General features: G+C 35.3%; 1 protein-coding gene across 7 annotated transcripts; it reads right to left on the bottom strand.

Moving 5' to 3' along the window:
* Positions 1-524: 524 nt before the first annotated feature.
* LOC135303832 (doublecortin domain-containing protein 1-like) lies at positions 525-22534 on the bottom strand. 7 transcript variants are annotated; one of them, XR_010365222.1, is made up of 3 exons: positions 22298-22532; positions 12980-13143; positions 525-1571 (listed from the first exon to the last, which is right to left on the bottom strand). XR_010365222.1 is itself a non-coding variant. In XM_064426024.1 (3 exons), exons 1-3 carry the CDS (start codon positions 22317-22319, stop codon positions 8189-8191), a joined length of 384 nt encoding a protein of 127 aa, XP_064282094.1. In that variant the 5' UTR covers positions 22320-22534; the 3' UTR covers positions 6740-8188. The 7 variants fall into 7 exon arrangements, 4 of the variants coding, with proteins under 4 accessions (XP_064282094.1, XP_064282095.1, XP_064282096.1 ...); XR_010365220.1 differs by lacking the exon at positions 525-1571 and adding an exon at positions 5831-6579; XM_064426024.1 differs by lacking the exon at positions 525-1571 and adding an exon at positions 6740-8386 and having other exon boundaries at positions 22298-22534.
* Between the last annotated feature and the right edge of the window lie 248 nt (positions 22535-22782).

The raw sequence follows: 22782 nt of genomic DNA, 5'->3' as shown, positions 1-22782 counted from the left end.
CATATTTTAATATCAGAGAGGTCATCGTATGAATAGAAAATAGTGAATATAAATTCTAAATAATAAAGATTATAATATATTCATGCAACTAGAAAGCACCCTATCAAGCCATTAAATAGCTTGAAATAAGGTGGACCTTTTATGTTCTAGCAAGAAAAAAACAGGTGCACTGAAGAATATTACTGTGGTTAAAGAACAAAAAGCATCTCCCACAAAAGACTCAGTTTGTTCTATGAATAAATAAAAAAGAAGCTGAAAAGAGGTATGACTGCTCTCTAAAAATATATGGAGAGGAGGTAAATAGTAAAGAAGATGCAGAGCTTTTACAGGTAAATTCTGTCTAAAAAGGAAGGAATTAAAATTAAAGAGACTTGAAAATTTTTAATGAAAATTAGAAGAAATCTTTTAATCATTGGAGCAGACAGTTCTCAGACAGCTTATTGTAGCAAAACAGAGAGTAGAAACCCCAATTCTTTTTTAGAAATTTGATCTAGTAAGTATAGTTGTTGTACAAGATGACTCCTGGTTGTTCTACCTTTTTAAAGCCTTAATTCAATCTGGACTTCTCATAAGGGTCTCTGGCAGATAAGTGCAATAGCTACCCCAGTTTTAATTTCCTTGCAGTTATTTGGAATACTTAAAGGCATTTGTTCAATTATCAAAAAAGATTGTTGTCAGTTACCTCAAGTACATCAACACTAACAACTTGTTTCCTTTTTTACAGACCTTGGACTTGAGTTTTCTGTACCTTGGGAGATAAGTGATTAACCACAAAGCATTCAACAGACACTTGGTTCTCTACAAAAGACTTCTTTTCCAGAAAAGTCTGTGCTATTTTCATTCTTGGCAGGGAAAAACCATGCTACTGCAGGCTTTAACATAGTTTTTTTGTGACTTGTCCAAATTCTTCAAGACTTTAATGAGATAATTGTCTCCTTTCACGTGAAAAATTAGTCCTTTGATAAAGTTTTGTGCCTTTTAAAGAGTTCTATCAGGTCTTCAAGACTATTTTTCATTCTATGTGTTCTTGAGAAATGGGTGCAGCAGCTCATTAAATACTTTTTTCCAACTGGGGAGCACTTCTTCCTTCTTCATGTGCCATTTCTACCTTCTATATTTTTTAATGAGTCAAGACCAGTGGTGACCATGGATTGCAGGTAAGTTTTACTGAAAAAACATGCAGCTACACACATTTTAGGACACCTTGTAAACTATTGCTACCAGCCCAATCTAGGCAGCAGGGGAGGACATGCCATTTCACATGGTTTTTCTTTTACTCAATACATCCACATAATTTCTTCCAGAACATCTGTATTTTGGGCTACCTGGACAGACGGGGCTGACAGAATCCTGGTAAATTACAAAATTCCTCTCAACTTCTGGCAGGCAGCACCTGGACTCTGCTAAAAGTGGTCCTGGGGAGGTGTAGCAGGCAAAAGGCACACACACTTAACCATTCTGGCAAGCAAGAGGTGAATATTTGGGTCCCCAAATGAGCCAAGCCAGCTGAAATCCAGTCCTGCTGAAGTGCTTTGGTGGTCACATCAGGCTGGGCCAACAACAGCTTGTTCCTGCACCAATGGAGAGTTTTGGAATAAAGTTTGCAATTTTGACTAAGAAGCCAACTCAGGCTTGCAGTTCATTTATAGAGCTATGGATATATAATGCCCATCAATTCTGATAGTTAGCCCAAAGGAATTTTACTTTCACTTTGAACAACTGCTGTCTTTAAGAGCACAGAATACAAACTGGGAAAGCATCCCACTTGCCAATAAATTACGAGAAATCATTTTTTGAAGACAAGATGCACACTTGATAGGGTGGAAGTCAGGTGACTCAGCTGGGTGAAGCAGCTGAGATAGTTCAGGACAAAAAAACCCCACAATGACTGATATTGACAACTTTGCTACAATGGTAGAAAAAAAAATTTAAGTCAGTGTGTGTGTCTGTAAAGAAGAGAATCTGCAGAGAAGACTAAGCTGAAAAAGAAATACAGGTTGGTGACAGGATACAGATGTTTATCACTACCTCTGAACAAAAGAATGCAGCTCATAAATCATATGAGCACAACTGGGATGGGGCAGCAGAAATCTCTGGCGTTCTGGGTGCTCTGAAGAAAACCCTTGTTTCAGTCAGCACAGTTTGGCAGTGCAGCTCTTCACTATTTGCAGCTGTAATAAATAAGGTGGTTGCTCTATTCCTTAGCACAAGGCTTGTGAAAAAAATTACTCAGCAAGAAAAAGAGAAGGATGGATTTAGTGTTATTTGCTACAGAAGAAAGGTTAGAATTAATTTGTTTTAATGTCCTTGAATACTGCAAGACACCATAAACTGAGAAGACAGTTTTGATTTACATCCCTAATATATACAAAATAACACTCAATTAGCTTAATTTTTAAATAGCAATATGTATAGTTTTAATACTGCATTTAAATAATTGCTCAAGGAAAATAATAAACATAGCAGACTGTTAAAAAAGAAAACTACAAAAAAAGCTTAAAGGCTTTGGAAAAATGGTCAATTTTTAGAATATACAATAGCAGAAAAATTATCAAAATTTAAAATATATGATAAATTTCAATAAAATTACACTATAAGGTGCAGGATACTACATTTGTGTGATATATAATAAATCCAGTGCATGCACAATAAACTGGCCTGGTCTTTTTGGATCTTTTAGACAATACTGGAATAAATTTTATAAAAAGTATATGGAAATACAACCAAAACATTAAAAAAGCATCTTGGAGAAAATTTTTACAAACTTAAGGTTCTCCTGTTAAACCCCCTTAGGTAAAATTTATGCAATTTGAAGAACCCATGCTGAGTATTTCAGGACTTGGTTGTTTAAAATAAGACAAACCAGTCTTTACAAGTTCAAAACAAGTCAAACTAAAGAGAGAATAAAGCAAATAAAACTTTCATTTACATCTTTTTGGATATGTTTTTTTCTTACGTTCAGCTTTTAAGCCAGTAAATAATTACCTTTTGAGAGGGTACAACTAAACAATAACATTGATTAATTAGGAAAGAATGTGGGGTATACTAATCAATCCTAAAGACAGTTTCCCTTCTCCCACCTCAATCCTTTTGGTCTGCCAGGAACAAAGACTTTCCTAGCCTTTAAAAAACACTGATATTCTTGTGCATTGACAGCAAAGCCTCTTGGTGAGCTTTGTTTTGGGAGGAGTGGGTGGCGGGCCGGGGGCACGGGCTGCTGGGAGAGCAGCGAGGATGGCAGGTGAAGATGGAATGCTGTGCCCTCTCTAACCAGCTGAAGGCTCTGCATGATTGTTTCCTTACAAATAATACCTGTGGGTGTTGAAACAGCTCAGGGAATCTATCAAACACACCCCTTCACTCTGCTGTTGGAACTCCAGAAAATTTATTCTCGTTTCAAAAGAATCTTGGCGGTAATACCTGTAGGTGGTTGAGTAATTTAGAGGAAATCTGTCAAATCTACTTCCACTGACTTTAGAATAGAATTCCCTAATTACTTTCCAAGTTGCTAAGTGCAACAATTTATTTTCAGAGCAGTTACAAAGTCCTGTTCTGAGCTCCTATTTTTTATTTTAGCGACTTTTTAATAGGCTTAGCGGAAGAACTAGCTCAAAGAGTAGATATAATAATTGTGCAGCATTTCATTTAACTCTCAAAAAGGAAAAAAAAAGTCAGTGCTGCATGTTGGTGGCAGCCAGGACTCTTCTGCAAGTGTAATCCCACTTCACATGGGTGGACATTTAGCTGTTTTCTTACTGAACTTGAAGAGGAGACCTCTGAAACTAATCTTGATTCAATCCTAGCTCTGTAGTGCTATGTGGATTATTTACAGATTGTGTATGAACAATATAAGGGAAGATCTCTTTGCTTAACCAATATTTCTTAGTTGAGAACAACAGAATAATATTGAAAGCTCAGAAATTTGTTATAAACCCACTTATACCAGCAGAATCTCTTCGAGCCCCCAGGCACACACTCCATTTACTCTGTTTAACAACTTTGTCAGCTGAAGTGATTGAGGGTACATTTATTCACTCTCAAATGTGATGTAATTTGACCTTGCACAATCCCCAAAGAAGGATAAAAAGCCTAGGATTAACTAAAATAATCTCAGTGTGCCAATATCTATCTCAGACTGATAAAATACAGGAATATTTGTCTGTCTCTGTCTGACACATTGTTAGAACCTGGTTCCTACTGATCGGAATTATTTTTATGCCATAAAAGACAGTTAGTCTGGACTAAGTGTTAAGACTTCCCAGTGTGTGAATTCTAATGCTAAAAAAAAAGTGAAATTCATATTTTAGTGCAGAGACACATTACTTGCATGGGTGTTTTGAGGCAATCCAGTGACAAAACTGATAATAAATAGAAAGTAACAAATTCCTTTTGCCTCCTGTCATCACCAAAGAATCCATGTCCTATTTGGATTCACCTGATTTTGCACCTCAGCACATAACATATTCAAAAGGTGAACAGGTCTGTGGCCAGTGAGGCTAAATCAAACCTGAGTGGTAAATACAGTGGACAAAAATGTTGGACCCTGCTATAATTAAAACTTCATTAGTGCCAAACAGTCGCTTCATTTCTAATTTGAAGAATAATATCATCCTCCATCTGTGGTCTTTTGACCAATATGTAATTTTTTAGCATGAACCATATTTCTCTAGCAAATATTCATGTTCAAACAGGGAGAAAGAAAAAACAATGCACGTCCGTGGTGAAAAAAAATCCAGAAATTACATTCTCAGAGTATTCATGTAGCTGCTCAGCACAATTTCAGACAGATTTCCACCAGTTACTCTCCTGTATTTATGATCTGTGCAGAAGAAATTAACAATGAAATGCAAAGCACAGGACAGAGTTAGCAGCCTGCCTCGTCAGGAAATGACACATGAGCTTACAAACTTACAATAAGGCTCTGATACTCAGAAGACAAATTGTTTATAAATTACAGACCAAACAGAAGGAAAGCCAAAGGCAACATCATTCTTGCTGCTTATAAAAAGGAAAGTATTTATTTACTCTCTTAACAGACATTCTATATTTGTGCAGCTACTCACCTTAGAATTGTCTATACAAAGATGGTTTTAATTACCCAGTCTCAAATAACCTCAACCACTTCTTTTTACTGAAATAAAACACTTAGACTGCTGGACTAGATAAGCCCATACTTCATGCTGATAGACAGAACTGTGGTTCTACAGCTTTTAAAAATACTTTTCAGAAGAATTTAGGGCTTCCAATAATTCCCCTGTGAAACAAAAGCCTCTCTAGATCTAAATGAAGTTTTATTTATTCAAAATGCAATATGGCTCTTTGTAGGTTCTATCAATCAGGTGCCATCCATATTAAAAGGGTAGAACCCCCTCTATTTAACATATCAAAATCATTTTCTCCCAAGATAAATAGCTCAGAGACAATTCCCCTGCAATGTATGTTTATGAACAGCCAGCAGGAGCCATTTATGGTCTCATAACACATAAATCAACTGCAGGAACCCTTGGTCAGAACGTGGAACATCACAACATTAACTCCCAGTGACTACAAAGCTTCTCTCGTCCCCTTTTACAGGTGTCAAATCATGGCACTGATTTTTGTTAGTAGCTGGCAACAACTTGATCTATTTAAGTGATAATTGTTCCTTAGATGCATTTAAACCTTAGCTTGGGACGGGGGGAGTTGGGGGGGAGGAATTTTGTCCTTACACAATTCTTAATGAAAAAGCATAAAAATAATTGAAATTCTCTTCCTTTTCCTGCCCTACACAATTTTTTGGCAAGGCGGGTGAACTAACTATTCCATAGAGATCGACACACACGCCACGAAGTGATGGAAACAAACAATCAATGTTTATTTTTTCACCGGGGCTTTTGCTTTCAGAATAATTACCTATGCACAAACTCTAGATGGCAACATTGCACTTACTGTATTACTAAAACAAAATGTCACACTGAGTCCCTACGCATCCTCTTTATCAACATTTTATGTGCCACAGATCTATAGCCTCTTATTATAAGTGTAATGAAGCAGAAGTTATTGAAGCATTTTATTGATTGCTCAGATCACAAGTTTACTGTCATACTGAATTGGCACCTTACTTGCCGAAGCAAACTGCTGACACCTTTTTAAAAAAGTGACAACTACATCTATTTCATGACCAGAAATCCATTTTCATCTCTATCAAGACAAGAATGCAATTTTCACTTCATTTAACTGATGTTAGGCCTGCTCAAGGCATGACACTTGGAAAAAGACACAAGTTTAAGGTTCTTAAAATACTTCTGGCAACTAGAATGCAGCTCAGCTGTGGGAAAAATCTCAAGCCTCACTCCAATCTATAAACAGTCCAACATTCTAAGAATCACTTAGCTCAACTATCAAGAGGGCAGCTTTCTATTTCAATTTCAAAATTACCAAAACACTATTTTTATATTATTTTAATAGGAAGCTAGGGTGAAATATTACAGTTTTCATACAGAATCTTCCTCTACACAAAGTTCACTTTAACACAGGATTATTTCTGGAGTGACCTCTACACAGGTCAAACAGACAAATAAAAATCTATTTTTCTGTGACCTAAAAAGAAGGAAATAAAAATACTTAACACCTCTTCAACAGCATGAGTCAGCGTCATATAAAATTAGAAAAACAGAAGCTTCAAGGAAGAGGAAACAAATAATTTAAGTCTATAAAAAAGGAGGGGGGATGTTACTGAAGAGAGGCTGGGATACTCAAGTTATTTTCAGAATATATTCTTTTATAACCCATAAACACACAAATACAAAACTGTGTTCATTCAGAAACAAAATGAAGAATTTTGATGGAGTTCTTGTTTCCTTCTAGTAACATCTAATAATTATTATGCTGAGTTTACCACAATATAATCTGATCTTCTGAAAGGAGCATTGTAAACAGGGTTCATTTGGTATAAATTTCTGATAACTCAGAATCAAGCATGATATAGAACAAGCATGGATATAGAAATTATAGGAAAAACATGCAGTTTAAAAATACTTTATAAAAGTCTATCATTTTATCTGTTTTCACGCAAACCCCCTGAACATTATTATAGCTACAAATTAGTTTGTATTTTATTCATATGAAGGAAAAAGAAAACAAGTCATTGAAATTCTTACTGAACAATGTAATGACTGCAATCTGTGAAAACCAACTGAAGAGTAATGATAAATATATTTCTTATGAAGTACAAAAATAAAAGTTATGGAACAAAGGTTTTGATGGTGTCTTACAGAGGTATTCAACCTCCAGAACTTGAGTCAGCAGTTTCAAAAGAACAACACAAGAAAATAGAAGAAATATAGGCTTTCTTTTCTTCTTTGTTCTGACATTGGCAGTATTTCAATTTTTTAAAATCAGTAATATTTTTGTGGATCTGCATAGCAAAATGAGGCAAGCCTCCTGAATGATGTTTATTCACATGGTCTGGAAAAAGTGCTGTATATTCAGTTTGAAGCAGTGCATTTAAGCTTGTTTTCCCATAGCCAAAACAGCAAATAATAGAATCAGTCAATAATTTTATTCCCTTTTGTTTTCTTGTAGGTATTTTGCATACTAGCTCCATTACTTTAATGTAATGTAATTTGCTGTGGTTCACATGATTAATTACTATTACTGTAAGTTCTGCTAGATCAAGCTAATGAACACTGAGCACAGTTTCCTGTCACTTCTCATCCCAGCTCAGTCCCCCTTCCACACACAGAGTAAAACCTCAGGACTGTGAAAACTCAGCTGTGTTTAACTACCACACCCAAATTTAGCCAAACCCTTGTAAGTGCTCAAAAACATCTAAACACTGATAGAAACTTGGAGCTGTAGGAATATTTGATAATCCCATCTCCCATAGCAAACGTTCACTGTGGCAAGGAGATGTGCTTTTATTTACCTGCTCACAACCGATATTATTCAGCACAGCCCAACCCCAAAGGAAGCAAACGTTTAAAAACCATTAATATCATTTTAAAAAGGTATTTGAGCCCTCTCTTTTGGCCTCTGTTTGGCTGTGCCGGGCCGGTGAGTGACAGCCTCCCTGCTTGAAGCGCGCAGAAAGCACAGCCTTCCTCATTCACTGTCAGCTCCGTGGCCTTTTCACACGTTCCCTCCGGAGCAGTGTTTGTCCCCAAACACTGGGACGCGGCACAATGGCATTCCTGCCCCGACAGCCCCGCTACCGCCGGGGAATGCTAATGAGGGACATCCCCCAGGGCCAGCCGCATCCCCATCCCGGCCCTGCTACTCCCATTGTTACGCGGCGCAGCTCTGCATCTCCTTGGGAAAGGCTTGCGGCTTTCTCCCTGAAACTATTTGTAGTAGATGCTTTGGAGGCTTGACAGGGGAAAAAAAAATTAAAATCTTGCATGTTTTCCTGCATGCATTATAGATAAAATTAACTGATTGTATGATGTAAAATAATTATATAGAATAATATATATAAAATTTGCTGGTTTATGATATAAAATAATTCTATATATTATTTGCTGCGTTTATGATCTAAAATAATTATATAATTATATCTATAATACATATAATATCTATAAAACCAAAGAATTATATAACTATATCTATAACACATATAATATCTATAAAACCAAAGAATTATATAATTATATCTGTAATACATATATCTATAAAACCAAAGAATTATATAATTATATCTATAATACATATAATATCTATAAAAACATAGAATTATATAATTATATCTATAATACATATAATATCTATAAAAACATAGAATTATATAATTGTATCTATAATACATATAATATCTATAAAACCAAAGAATTATATAACTATATCTATAATACATATAATATCTATAAAAACGTATATAAAATTTGCTGGTTTATGATATAAAATAATTATATATAATATATAATTTACTGGTTTTATGATCTAAAAGACTTATATAATTATATCTATAATACATATACTATCTACTGCTTTTATGATATAAGAGAATTATATAATTATATAAATTATATATATAAAATTTACCGGTTTTATGATCTAAAATAATTATATATCTATAATACATATAATATCTGCTGCTTTTATGATATAAGAGAATTATATAATTATATAGATAAAATTTACCGGTTTTATGATCTAAAAGAATTATATAATTATATCTATAATACATATAATATCTGCTGCTTTTATTATATAAGAGAATTATGTAATTATATACATAATATATATAATATTTACTAGTTTCATGATCTAAAAGAATTATATAATTATATCTATAATACATATAATATCTGCTGCTTTTATTATATAAGAGAATTATATAATTATATAAATTATATATATAAAATTTACCGGTTTTATGATCTAAAATAATAATATTATATCTATAATACATATAATATATGCTGCTTTTATGATATAAAAGAATTATATAATTTTATATATAAAATTTACTGGTTTTATGATCTAAAATAATTATGTAATTATACATGATATATATATTCTATATATATAGAATATATATATAGATATATATATTCTATATATTACATATGTATTTATGGAATGATTTCTTATTATAAGAATATATATATAGATATATATATATTCTATATATATATATTCTTATAATAAGAAATCATTCCATAAATACATATGTAATATATAGAAAATTAACTACTTTTATGATATAAAATAATTCTATATAATACATAAAATTTACTGATTTTATGATGTAAAAGAAATCTGTAATTATATATGATATATAGAAAATTAACTGCTTTTATAATAGGAAATAATTCCATAAATACATATGTAATATATAGAAAATTAACTACTTTTATAATATAAAATAATTTATATAATATATAAAATTTACTGATTTTGTGATATAAAAGAATTCTGTAATTATATATGTTATACAGAAAATTAACTGCTTTTATGATATAATTATATAAGTATATATTAGACAAATAAAATTAACTTTTAATTATATAAAATAATTCTATAATCCTATATAATATATATATATTAAATTTACCGTTTTTATAATATAAAATAATTATACAATTATATATATTATACATAAAATTAACTGTTTTTACATAAAATTAACTGCTTCTAACCCCCAGATATATTTGGGGATCCCAGAAATTCCAACAGATGCCTACACAGCATGTTTAAAACAGCAAGGCAAAAGGCTGACCCCTGAAATATTAATAGTAGAAGAACTCTAACAGAACTCATGGGGGTTTTTTTTTGTTGTTGTTTTTTTGGTATTAGCTGCATTTTATCCACCCAGAATTCATGCCATTAAAATGTCAGCATAAGCTTTGCTGAGATTTTAGGAAAGCTTATAGCTCATCATACACATATGCAGCTGAAATTAGAAAGTAAAAGATGGAGGATTTTAGGATTTTTGCAGTACAGTGTTTGTACATTTTTTTGAACTTTCTCATTGATTTAAAGAAAAATAAAACCAGTTCTCAGTGCTCAAGTATTCCCCGAGTTTCACCTGGTTTACTTTGCCTATATTGATTTCAGGGAACACTTGGAAGAACATTTCCTGTCCCCTGTGAAAGGCTACAAACACCCAGCCAAGAGGCAGGGACTCCTCACCGTGCCCTTCCCTGGGGCAAGGAGCAGCAGTGAGATAAAGACAACACTTTTTAAATTCAATACATGCCTTTTTGACTGAAGTCCAGGTGGATTTAACAGAAGTACCAATATTATTACAGAATTATGTGTATTAGCATATTATTAGTTGTATGTGCTACTTGATTTCAGCACTAAAGTGCCTTAGCAGAATGATACTGAATCAAAGAATATAACTTTAAAATTTGCTTTCCCCTGTGATTTACATGAAAAGACAAAAGTAAATAGAAATAATTCAGGTGTCCAAAGAGCACAGAGACAAATGGAAACGGAGCAAATCTATTTGATGCTGTCAGGCAGCGGCTGGATGTTGGTGTGAATTCTGTGTGCAGCCACCACAGCACTGCCCTGCCAGGCCTCAGCACAACAGGACAAAGTCGGAATATTTCCCTTGAATGTCCTGGTTTGATTTTAATGTGCCTCTAACCTTGGATCTGTACCACAGCACAACCTGCTCGTTACAAAATAAACTTTATTCCGACAAGGGTGACATAAACAAAAAGGTGTAAGAGCACAGTGAGGAGAGCTGTTACACCTACAGCTGAAATAATCCCCAGTTGCTATAATGACTTCATTTATGCTCAGTACTAACACAACTTCAGTTAGAAAATGGCTGGAAAATTAATAGAGAGACACTTTATACTGAATTATATGTTGTATCTTATCTTTAAAGTAATATAACTCAACACAAGATTTTGGCACGTTAACTGCACAAAAGATTTAACATCCTCGTGCTGTAAAATTTTCATTTAAGCACTTAATTCAGTCTGAAATGTTTATTAAAATATTTTAATTATAAGGTTTTTGTAGACTGTCATAGCTGTACTGACATTTATCCCCATAAACTGGACTCCTAAAAGTTACAAATGTCCAAGCTGATTATATGAGCATATATCTATATGCAAGGCTTACATTATATGAAATAATTTGTCTTCACGAGAGATTTCAAATCCACTAAAATTGTTTTCTTTTTCTTGTCACATACAATTTTCCATTGAACACTGACAGATAATCACCAGGAGAATGATTAGCATGAGCTGATTTACTGAAATGTCTTTATATACTCTTTACAGAAAAGAGTGAAAAGTAGTAAAAAAAAAACTTTCATGGGAATTTCTATTTAGAAACTCTATTGTCCGTTCTGTTCAACTAATTGCCATTATACTTGCTAAATACTTGTATGCATTATCTATATTTGTATTTATTTAACAGTTAATATTATGTTTTAAGGCACTGGAAAGTAGTAGATTTCAGTTCTGTGGCTTTTGTGACAGGCAACATTGTCTTAAAAGGGTAGAACTACCAATAAAATGTGTAAAGATATTTCCCACTTTTTAATATATCACTGTACTGCCTCAGAAACAAGCTTTATTTTCCTTTTCTCGTTTACATGCTCTTTTTTTTTTTTTGGGGGGGGGGGGGGGTGTTGTTTGGGGTTGGGTTTTTTTTGTTTTGTTTTTCTAGCTGACCACTGTTAGTTCTGGAGAGGAGCAGCATCCCCCAGTTCTCATTTCTCTGGGTGGATCTGTCAGCAGGAGGTGCTGTATAAACACAGTGAGTTACACTGTGCCTGCTCCTCTCCTCCCCCTTCTTTCCTCCAGCCTGGAGCTGCTCATCCTCAATTCTGGGGCAAGCAGCACTTGGAAATCTCAGCCTCCTCAATGCCTGCTTCATCTCATTTTTGCCTTCAAAACCTTTGTCTCCTATTTTCACCTAGTCCTTATAAATATATGTACATCCTTAAAAATATAAATGAAATTATTTTGCTGTGCTTAGCAAGATCACCGTTTTCTGAGTTGTTTCCTAAAATTTGAGTAATAAAAAATTGCTCCTAAACTGTCAGGATTAGTGAGTATCTGTTTGCCACTGCTTTTTCTAGTTGCAAATTCATGTCTGGTACATTTGTTACAGAAATTAAAAAATGATGTTTTAAAATATACATTTATTGAGTTTTTCATGTTAGCTGTACTTAGAATAGTTTTATTTATTTATAACATGTTTCAACTGAATCATTATTTTAGTTCAGTAGGAAGACTTTTGAGACAACTGAAAGCTGCCTGTGCAGAACAGCAGTGAGAACTGATGGCTTTAGAGAATTTCCACACAGGGAGCATCCTGGCTCGGCAAAAATGCAGCCCACGACATCCCACACCACCAGAGAGGCACAATTAACTCCTCTATTAATTGTGGGCTCTGCAATCACAGGACAAGCATTTCCTTCTCCTAACAGGCACTGCAGCATCTCCAGCCTGTGGCACAGCTGGTGTTACACAATCAGTACATTTGAAAAGAAAAACAGACAAGCAGACTTTTAAAGAGTGGGACAACTCACCTGTTTGCAACACTTTGCAGGCTTTACTCGTTGGTGCAGGGCCAACAGAACTCCTCGGATGTAAATCTCTGCTCCCGAGGGGCTGAAACCTCCTCTCTCAAAGACCCAAACAGGTCCACACAAAGGTGTGATGACATTTTGCAGGCGTCTGTCAAGCAGCGAAGCTATGCAAAGAAAAGCAGAAAAAGAGAATAAAACCCCCACCAAACAAGCAAAAGAAAATGCATTCTTTTGACCCAACTGAAATATACAGCCTCTAACACAGCCTCGGCACCAGAACTAACTCTTAATATCTATTATTTATATCTGACCTGGGTTAAGTCTTGGAAAAGCAACTCCTGCATTTCTAGTGGGCACCATGAAGGAGGTATTTATGTGGAGACACCCCCAGGAAAGGCTGAGCACGCCGTGAGCACACCTGAGTAGCTCTGAAGTGTGCCTAACTAGCTGTCGTGGTGTGCACTGATTGCCTTATCTTCTCATTTATCACAGATGAGTTGGAACCAACCTTGCTGAAACCCACTTGCTTTGTCCTGATCAAATTGCAAGATCCGTGTTGTTTCTGTACACAGTTTGCTGTTGAGGGGCTGACACACACCCACAATATTGGAAAGGTAACATTCATAAAATAGAATCAACGCTCTCAGAAGCTGTTTTAGTATAACCTCCTCTTTGCCACCGCCTAAAAACCAACTTCTAACAAATAAAATTGCTCAGTGTGGCTGGTTAATAATAAAAGTTAAATTAGAAAGGTCAAATGAAAAAAAAAATAAAATTGATTTGCGGCAATGCTCTCAACAAGATCTTTTCCTTGCTGTTCTTAGATTTCAAATCACAGCAAAGGTTGAAAGGATTCTCTCAAAGGGACCTAATGGCAATATGTGAGATAAATAAGGAATTATTATTTTGGCTTCAGGCATTACTCAGGTGCATGTGCTCTGCACACATTTCTCTGTCAAATATGTGGGCCTCTCTTATACAACAAAATAAAATAACATGAAGCAACATTTCAGGGGAGGAGAGGGAAGGGGAAGGAACCACAAAAATCTGGTTTTCTGAGCAATATGAAACAAAATAAAAGGAAATAAATCTGCATAAAGCACACCTGTGAACAATGCAAACAAAATTATATCATTTCCCCATCTAGTCAATCTGTGGTCATAAAGATTCTCGTTAGCTATGTTGGTATAAATGGTGGATTTCCTAAGTACATAAAGACTGACAAAGAACTGCAAATTTTGTCAGAGAAAATACTGGAGGAGGTGAATTACACTTTCTATATTTTATTAGAATAGGAAATGTGCTCTATTTGGGTAACATAAATATTAGGCCTCAATAGCTGTTCACTCAGCTGTGAGAAGAGCATCTGAACCAAGTCCTCAGTTAAGAAACTTTCATCTGCAAGTTCTTTAATAACTGGAGACTTTTGGATGGACAAAGAAGGAGCATCTCATATGATTGCATCTATCTTCAAGGATAGAGAAACAGGTAATCATGCAACATATGTATTTTACCTCTGCTAAAGTAGTCAGTTTATTTTAGGAATTTTTGAAACACACCGTTTCAGTGAAACTGTGTTTATTTTTTGTGAAAGGCATTACTGTTTTAAAAATCATGTTGAAGTCCAGATCTTCTGACTTCCACAATTTCATTATGAAATTTGATTACCTAGTCAGTAATTGTATGTATTCTCACAAAAACATTTCTGAGCGCTTCCATACAGTACACTTGTCTTTTATTTAAAGGGAGAGCAGACTTAACAAAATGAGACTGAGGATTCACTGAACAAGTTAATATGCATATTGACCTACTCTAATGATTATCTTATTTAGTATTAAAGAGCAATACTGCAAGACTTTTTGAAAATATTTCATCAAAGCAAAGACCCCAAACCAGAACACACACAACAGACCATTAAATATTTGCTTTTCAAACATGATTTCTCAGGATATGGCCATGCAATTGAAAATGAGCAAAAATTATCTCAAGTTGACAATAAGTGAATTAATAGTCTTCCAGTCTATTTTAATAATGCACTTCTTATCATGTGATTAGGTGAGATAATGAATGAGATTTGACCAGGAACACTGGTAGGGGTGAATTTACTTCAGTGAGCAGCATCAGAATTAAATCTATGTTTCGCTTTATGTGATAAGAAGTGGTTATAGTCTTACTTGGTTTAAACAAAATAAAAGGACGAAAATCTGATCCCAGTGATGTCGTTGGAAGGTTTGCAAATAACTGACCTGAATGTGATTTTTATTCGGTGCTTTTTAACTCAGTTACCATAGGATAAATTTCACAGAAATGAAGATGAAGATAAGTAGTGCTGATTATCTGAGCGTAAACTGAAACATAACTGTGGAAAAATGTTTATATGCTTACTGGCATTGAATGTTACATTTGAAACACCGATTATAATACTCACAATAATTTAGTTTTGCCATAAATAACTTTAACGTCAGTATAATGCAGTAGTGTCGACCCACTTTCTCCTTCAAGACCAGAGAGGGAGAGTGCCAAGATCTGCTGGGGTATCTTGGAATTTAAAGATTCAAACTGTCACCTCTTTCAGACACACCTAGCACCCAAATTACTCAGCAACACTGAGTATCAGACCAAACTAATTTTCTATAAGCAATAACCACTTCCATAAACATCAGCTGACTTTATCCATAATGATATTTACTTCATTCCACACTCAACCTTATTGTTTCCAGATTTATAGTCTCAAAGTGCTTGTATTCTTGCTTCTTTTTTTTCCTCCCGATTCTTTTGACCACCTTTTTAATAATCAAAATATCAGTGGTATTAAGTTATTAAGCATTCACTGAAGTACAAAAATATGTGCCTAGAAAGTTGAAGGAATAAAGGTAGAACACCAGAGCAGTCACTTCATAAGAGTACACTTTCACTGAAATATTCCATAATTTTATTCTGTATGGTGACTCCAGAAGACACTTAAGATAAAAAGCCCTCAAGATAGATTTTAAAAAAAAATAAATCTTTTTTTCCCCCATAGCTTAAGAACATTTATGTTGTTCTTATTTGGAGCTGATGCAGGTATGCAAGAACAATTTCCAATGAAGTTACTTACTTCCAGACTTCCATACATTTTGGTGATTTACCTAAAACAAAGAAGGTATTAGTTTGAACTATCACCTTTTAAAAACTCAAAGATCAGCAATGACTTCACAAACTGTCTCCCAACTCCACAGGACTGCTTTGCTACTGTGGTTTAACACAAAGCAATCTACAAAGCAAGATAAGAGAACATACAGGCAAAATTTCACAATAAGTTTGCAAATCTTTTAGAAGTCCATTACAGCTGATCAAACATTACAAACTGAGCTATGAGGCAGGACCAGGAAGGCAAATAACAGCAAAAGAAGGTAAATTTAACCTTTGCAGGAAAGTGCACAGGCTGACTTGCAGGAACAACTCATCATGATGTGTCCTTCAGGAGGTTAGAGAGCAAAGGAAGGCAGTTTTGATTACGGAAAACACTTTAAATTATAGGCAAAATCCCTTTTGTTTCTAACTTTCATGAAGAATTTTAAAACCTGCCTTAGAACCAAAATGCCTTTTTTTTTTTTTTTGTCTTTTAATGAGTAATTTTTCCCATTGCAGCAGTTTAACCTGCTGGGGAGTCAGCAATGGATAAAAGGACAGTACCAAGGAACTTTGCTCCTCAGCTAAGCTGAGCAGTGTAAATACACCTTTATTGGTTTTATTCTCCTCCTTATTGATTTTTTTGACTTCAAATAATATAACAAACATTGAATTTCCTTGAAGAAAATAATTGTTTCACAGTGTAATTTTACACTCCTCTGAAGAAAAGAGATGTGAAATTTTCCCTAAAGCAAAACCCAGTGATTTTAAATTGGAGATGGAGAAAATAGCATGATGCCATTGTGGCAAATGGAAGAGAAAAATCTCGAATTTTTTCACTTTGTCTTGTCTTTAAACTTGCTGAAAATTATAAAAGTGCAATGTTTCTCAAATTAAGTATCATAAAGGATTAAATCCAGCAGGGTTTCCACAAAAAGCAAGCAGAATGTTTGTAAAGAAATGGGAAAATCACCCTCTGGCAATTTGCAATCATCACCAGTGGACCACAAAAAAACTAAAAGGCAAATCCCCCAAAATTTAGTTTGTTAACTTTCTTCTTACTTAGAACCATGACACTACTGGAGCACAGACATAATTTCTTATTATATTATTTGTTATTATTTATTATATTATGCAGAGTTCCTTTCTCCATCAATTTCTCTTAGCAAACAAGGTACCAAATGGCGCTTTTTTTTAACCAAATAGCAGTATCAGAACAAGCAAACATAAATCACCAACATTAATTTCCATTAGGGGACACAAAGATCTTTCAATATGACCAACATATTAGAAATTCTTTTTGAACTTTCTAGTGACAAGGCTTTTTTCCTGAAGGTACTTTGGTACTTTCAATATGCCCTGTACATTTACATATATATGTATATAGATCACTGAGGGCATAAGATGGAGTTGATGCTCACAGCACTTCACATTTCTAATATTTTTAGCAATAGGTAGCAACTTCTGATTGTTACCAACCATTTAGCAGTTCCTTATCCAGGGCAACCGGCACACACTGCCCAAAATTGTAACTTGCTTAGGAAAACAATGATGGAGACCATGCATTCTCCTCTGTTGCTTAAATTACATCAGGGTGTTTTTACTCAAACACAAACTAATCTAACAGCTGCTGCGTACTTTTGTTTATATGCTATATGTCAAATCCTATTGTCCCCAAGGTACTTATGAGAGATGCTTTAGCAGTCATTTTCTTAAATACTGATGCCTATGTGAATTTGGATTTTTCCACCATTGAACAGCATGACAAGTACACGATTGCTGTACTTAAAGCAATCTTTCACAGCTGCTTTGCTTTCCCAGTGATCCCATTAAATTGACGGCACATGCCTGTGGGGTCTGCAGTGTTACAATTCTGCTGAACAAGATGTTGGTTGTACACTATAAATTCCTACAACACAACCTGGCTTTTTTTGTGGGAACCACTCCTCTGGTCATCCTTCTGTTTGGTTTTGGTTTTTTTTACCTAAGCAAAATAAAATTTAAAACCTTATCCATGGCTGTACCCTTTACTGAAGAGCTGGTTGTGTTAATGGGTTAGAAGTGGAAACTCTAACCCTGAAAACCTACCAAGGCTCCTCAGTTCCTAAAATGAGCATGAGTCATGTCTTTCCTGGACTGAAGGAAGTAGCTGTGCATTAAATATGCTGGCACATCTTCTGCTTGAGCAAGTGGACCGAAATGGTGTGAATTGTTAATGCCTTGCTGCTTTGGTTCACGGCTTGTGATTGATCATTTGTAACTATATCTACTCCTTGTTCCATGAAATCAAGTATGGAGTAATGGGTTCATCAGATTTTTGGGTTAAATTGAGAGTGAAGAGGTACTGTGTGTGGAAATAAGAGTTGCCATGTTCGGGGCTGGCCTTGTAACAGCATGGAATCTAAAGGCGATATTCAAAACCACTTCACTCATCACACGCTTACTGATTCTGAATAGGGTCCATTTGCAGGGGACATTTGGGAGTTTTCCAATGCACTTTATGCCGCTTTCTTCACTTCTACCACCCTGCACATCTCTCTTTTTTTTTTTTTAACTAGAACAACCTATAACATGTCAGAGTAGAAAATTAATAAATTTATGTAACTTGCTATGTAAAAGTTAAAATAGTCTTGGGCTGAAATGAGTGTCCTGCTAATTAATGATGCTACCTAAATATTGTCAGGCTAAAAACTTGGCAAAGTTTTACTCAGTAGAAAGAATTACAGTTTCATATTTTGTAGAAACTTATTTTTCCAGGCAGAAAAAGAGCTACACAGCCTGAATTTTCACTCCTCAATCCTTCCATGTGCAGGAATGACACACACACTTTCAGACATTACAACACAGCTCGTGACTTTGCAAACAGCAGTGTGTGGGACCACAGCAAATCCAAGCCAACAGCAACCAGAAGTGACAACTTGTGATGGCCTGCAGGAGAGTAATCACACACAGTGTCTCCACAGAACAAGAAAGGTAATGAATGTCAAACTTGCTGCCACGCTCACACTGCTCTGTTTGGAAAACAGAAACCTTCCCAGACTCACTGTGCTGCCTCAGCTGCTCTAGGTAAATTCCACCAGGTCAGAATCAAACACAGCAATGTGTTTCCCTGTTTTAAAATAACCAATGGAAGCGATTTAATCCCATGTGAATGTTCAGAGTGGAATGAACAAATCACTGTGGTCATGTGAAACGTACATCTAGGCTTTCCATCTGCTCTTGTGCTGAAGTTCAGAGACAAAACTGAAATGTGGACAAATTTAAGACCGAAAAAGAAATACTGAGCAACAACAGGCTACTTTGCTCCTCATTCAGGAGGAAAGAGAGAAATGGAAGGGAATTAAATGAAAGTGCAGTGGAAAGGAGTGCACTGCATGTATACATCTGTGTTATTTGCGATGATTGTAACTTCCTTAAGATAGCAATACAGCAGTTCAGTTTCAGTTCATCCAATCTGGAGCACACAAGATTCTTTATTTCTCTTTGTTTAGTATTTATCTTGATGAATGTAGGCACAGCACAAGCCTATAGCAATCCAATCCATGCACAAGTTTTGTCTTTAAGAGTTTTGGGGAGACTTCACCCATGAAATGTTGGGAAAACAGAGCCATCACAAATGAAGAAGCTGCATCTTCAAACTAATTTTGAAAACATCCCATCTTTTTCCCTCTTAACTCTTCTGCCTTTATGTGAGCACCTTGCTGAGGTCAGGTTCTATATCTCAGTATTAAATCAGGTTTTTTTAAAATTATTTGGACATAAAATTACTTTGTTGGCTCATCATTCTTATAGGGAAGCTTTCCCATGCCTACACAAGGAGCTGTGCCACAACTGGAAGATGTTAATCAAGTCTATAAAGTCTTTCATAAAAAACAAATAATTTTCCTGGCAGCTAGTGAGAGGCTGAGAAGGCTCTCAGCCCCAGTATGCTCAGAATTCCTGAAAACAGCTCATTCTGACATCCTACTTCAGCTCACCTGGTGACTTCACAGGTTCACAGAACGGCTGAGCTTGGGAGGGATTTCCAGAGGTTTTTCTAGCCCAAATCCCTGCTCCAAGAAGGCTCAAGCAAGAGCACATTGGCAGGGTTTTCTGTAGTGTGTTTTGAATAGCTCTAAGCATAAGACTACAAAACATCTTTGGACAAACTCTTCAGTGTCTGAGCAACTCACAGAAAACTTTTTATTCTTATGCTGAAGTAGAATTTTCCACACATGGGTTTTTACCTACTGCTTCTTATCCACTCACTGAATTTTACTGGGAAAAATCTGAATACATGTTCTTTACTCCCTGCCAGCCCAGCCTGTCCTTGTGGATTGGATTATGGCTCTCCAGCAGCAGGCCTTGGCATTTCCCTTTGCTGGGCTTTAAGGGATTCCTCTCTACCTATTCATGCATTGTTTCTCCAGCATTTATTCTAATATGCAAAAGTTCCTTAAGACTTACAAGAACAACACATACTGTCAAGTTCAATACGTGTTTCAACTTAAGTAGAAACTACTGGAGAAAATAAATCTTCATGACTCTGACCTCATGTACATCAATTTCATCCAGGCAAAAGAATCACTCCTAGTGAACTACAGTTTAAAAAACCCAAACTACTTATGAAAGGATATTTTCAGCTTTCAAAACAAGCAACTGCAGCTACTACCCTAAAAAATTACTAAAAAGCAGAGGTGGTGTTTTCTGTTCAACCAGGAGAAAGAGGAAATATTGACGTCATGATATTTTTTTGTATTTTAATTTACTGAGTCAAGGAAAGGCACATTATAAAGGAACACAGTGCAGTTTCAGTACTCTGCTGGTTACAACCCATAGTGTCAGCAGCTACATATTTGCCAGATAAAATAAAAAATGTTTTAAAAGTTTGAATTAATTTTTACCAGAATGTGCCTTCTACACTAAGCAGTATAAGGTAGGTACCTTCAGTGTGTCAAATAAATTCAATAAATTATGTTGTGCTTTCCAATGGAAAAATTTACAGGTTAGTGGAACTGAGTGTGGAGTATTTAATTTTACTTAAGTATCAAATTTTAATGAAAAAATGTATGCTCTATTATAATACATAAGATATGTAACAATGCAGTCTAACAGTAGGCATTGACCATAATAATAGAAATATTCTGTATATAATATATAAATTGAAAAGTGACATAGAAGAGCAAAATATTTTCATCACAGAGTAGGAAGGCAGGAAGGAGCAGTAGTGGGTTCTTTTTACAACAACATTGAGAGTCCAGTTTCTCCTCAGAGAAACAAAGAGAATATTTAGCTGAGGATGTCGTGCTCTTCTTATTATAAATATTTTTAATGACCATTCCCTACATTTCTTTTAATAATCAAGTACATATTATTCATTATCTTTGATCTGAAAGTAGCTGTAAACTTTGAAATAGCCAGAAAATGCTCACAATTAAGGCAGCCATCTCTCTTCCTAAAATGTGGCTTAAAATCTGCTTTGCTTCTCTGAAAGTGGTTAGGACTAGAAGAGAAAAAAGCAGACTGCTTGCAAAGACATTTCTTGAGGTGTAAATCCTAAAGAACATAAGGCTCCTTTTGTTGATTTTCAAATGCTATGTCTTCCATACACATTTCTCCCATGATAGGAGGATTACTTACAGACAACTCTAAAGTCCATAAGTCTTGAATTTATTTCTTTAAAGTCTTGTACTAAAAATCTTTGGTGTCAAAAAGAGAGAGATTCATGAATAAGGGAAAATATAGTCATGGGGGTATATTTTTAAATGCCTAATTAAGTTCATAGTACAGGGATACAGGTATTTGCTAAAAGTAACCATTAAAGAAAACTCAGAGAAATAATTTTTAGCCTTCCTAAACAGAGTTGGAACAATGTCTTACTCATAGACCATATACAAGGGTGGAAGAGAGAAACTTTGTATGTGTTATTCCATTGAAATTGCAAGCAAAAGCTTTCATACTGAAGTAGCCCCTACAAAAGACAATCCCTGAAAATGGATTAAAACCACACAAATATTAAAATGCTAAAGTAACACAAAGCAATAACTTTAAGCACAAGCTTATTTACTATTTATCATTTTCAGCTCAAATGAAGGACACCAACACACAAAAACTATTAAGAAAACAGGATTCACTTTTCAGTCTAAGCCCTCAAGGTAGTAAATGGAGTACCTGTCCTACAAACATTGCTTTTCCACTTACAATATTGCCAATTTTTTCTCCACGTACCTTGTGTTAGTGCAAGATTCATCCTCAGGGTGCAATTATCACAGCTGAGATGGCCGCAACACCCAGAGCGTCACCATACAATTCCAGAAGGCTCCAACCCATACAACCTTAGAACTTCAGGAGGCTGCAAGCTCTGCTCCTCCTGTCCTTCAGCACCCTTCAGTGCCCTGCTGTTGGTGCAGTGCCCCTGTGTGCCCTCTGCTCCCTGTGGGGTTGGGCAGCACCCCTGGGCACTCCATGGCTCCTCACCTTCAATAGCATTCACCTGTGCTGCACAGCTGCAGCCCATTAGGGACCAATTAGGGATCAATTAGGGATCAATTAGGGATCACCACAATCACCACCAACCGTGTGCCCACATGCAATCATCTGAAAACTTTAAAAACAGAAAGATGTTATTGCAAAAAAGTTACAACTTAGTTCTTTAGCAACCTTGAGAAAATCAAAAAAGGTAGAGAATAAACCCTAAACACCTACAAAGAAAA

The sequence above is a fragment of the Passer domesticus genome, chromosome 6 (assembly GCF_036417665.1).
Source record: "Passer domesticus isolate bPasDom1 chromosome 6, bPasDom1.hap1, whole genome shotgun sequence".
In the NCBI taxonomy this organism is placed as follows: domain Eukaryota; kingdom Metazoa; phylum Chordata; class Aves; order Passeriformes; family Passeridae; genus Passer; species Passer domesticus.
Note: the sequence above shows the minus strand (reverse complement) of the source record. Positions and strands in the feature narration are given on the sequence as shown.

What these genes read in the sequence shown, in the direction of transcription:
- LOC135303832 (XM_064426023.1), bottom strand. Translation starts at nt 22,319, where the DNA reads ATGAATCTTGCACTAACACAAG. An exon ending in GAATCTTGCACTAACACAAG is followed by an intron (nt 13,144 to 22,297) that starts GTACGTGGAGAA and finishes TTCTTTGCATAG; the next exon opens with CTTCGCTGCTTGACAGACGC. An exon ending in CTGCAAAGTGTTGCAAACAG is followed by an intron (nt 12,908 to 12,979) that starts GTGAGTTGTCCC and finishes GTGTAACACCAG; the next exon opens with CTGTGCCACAGGCTGGAGAT.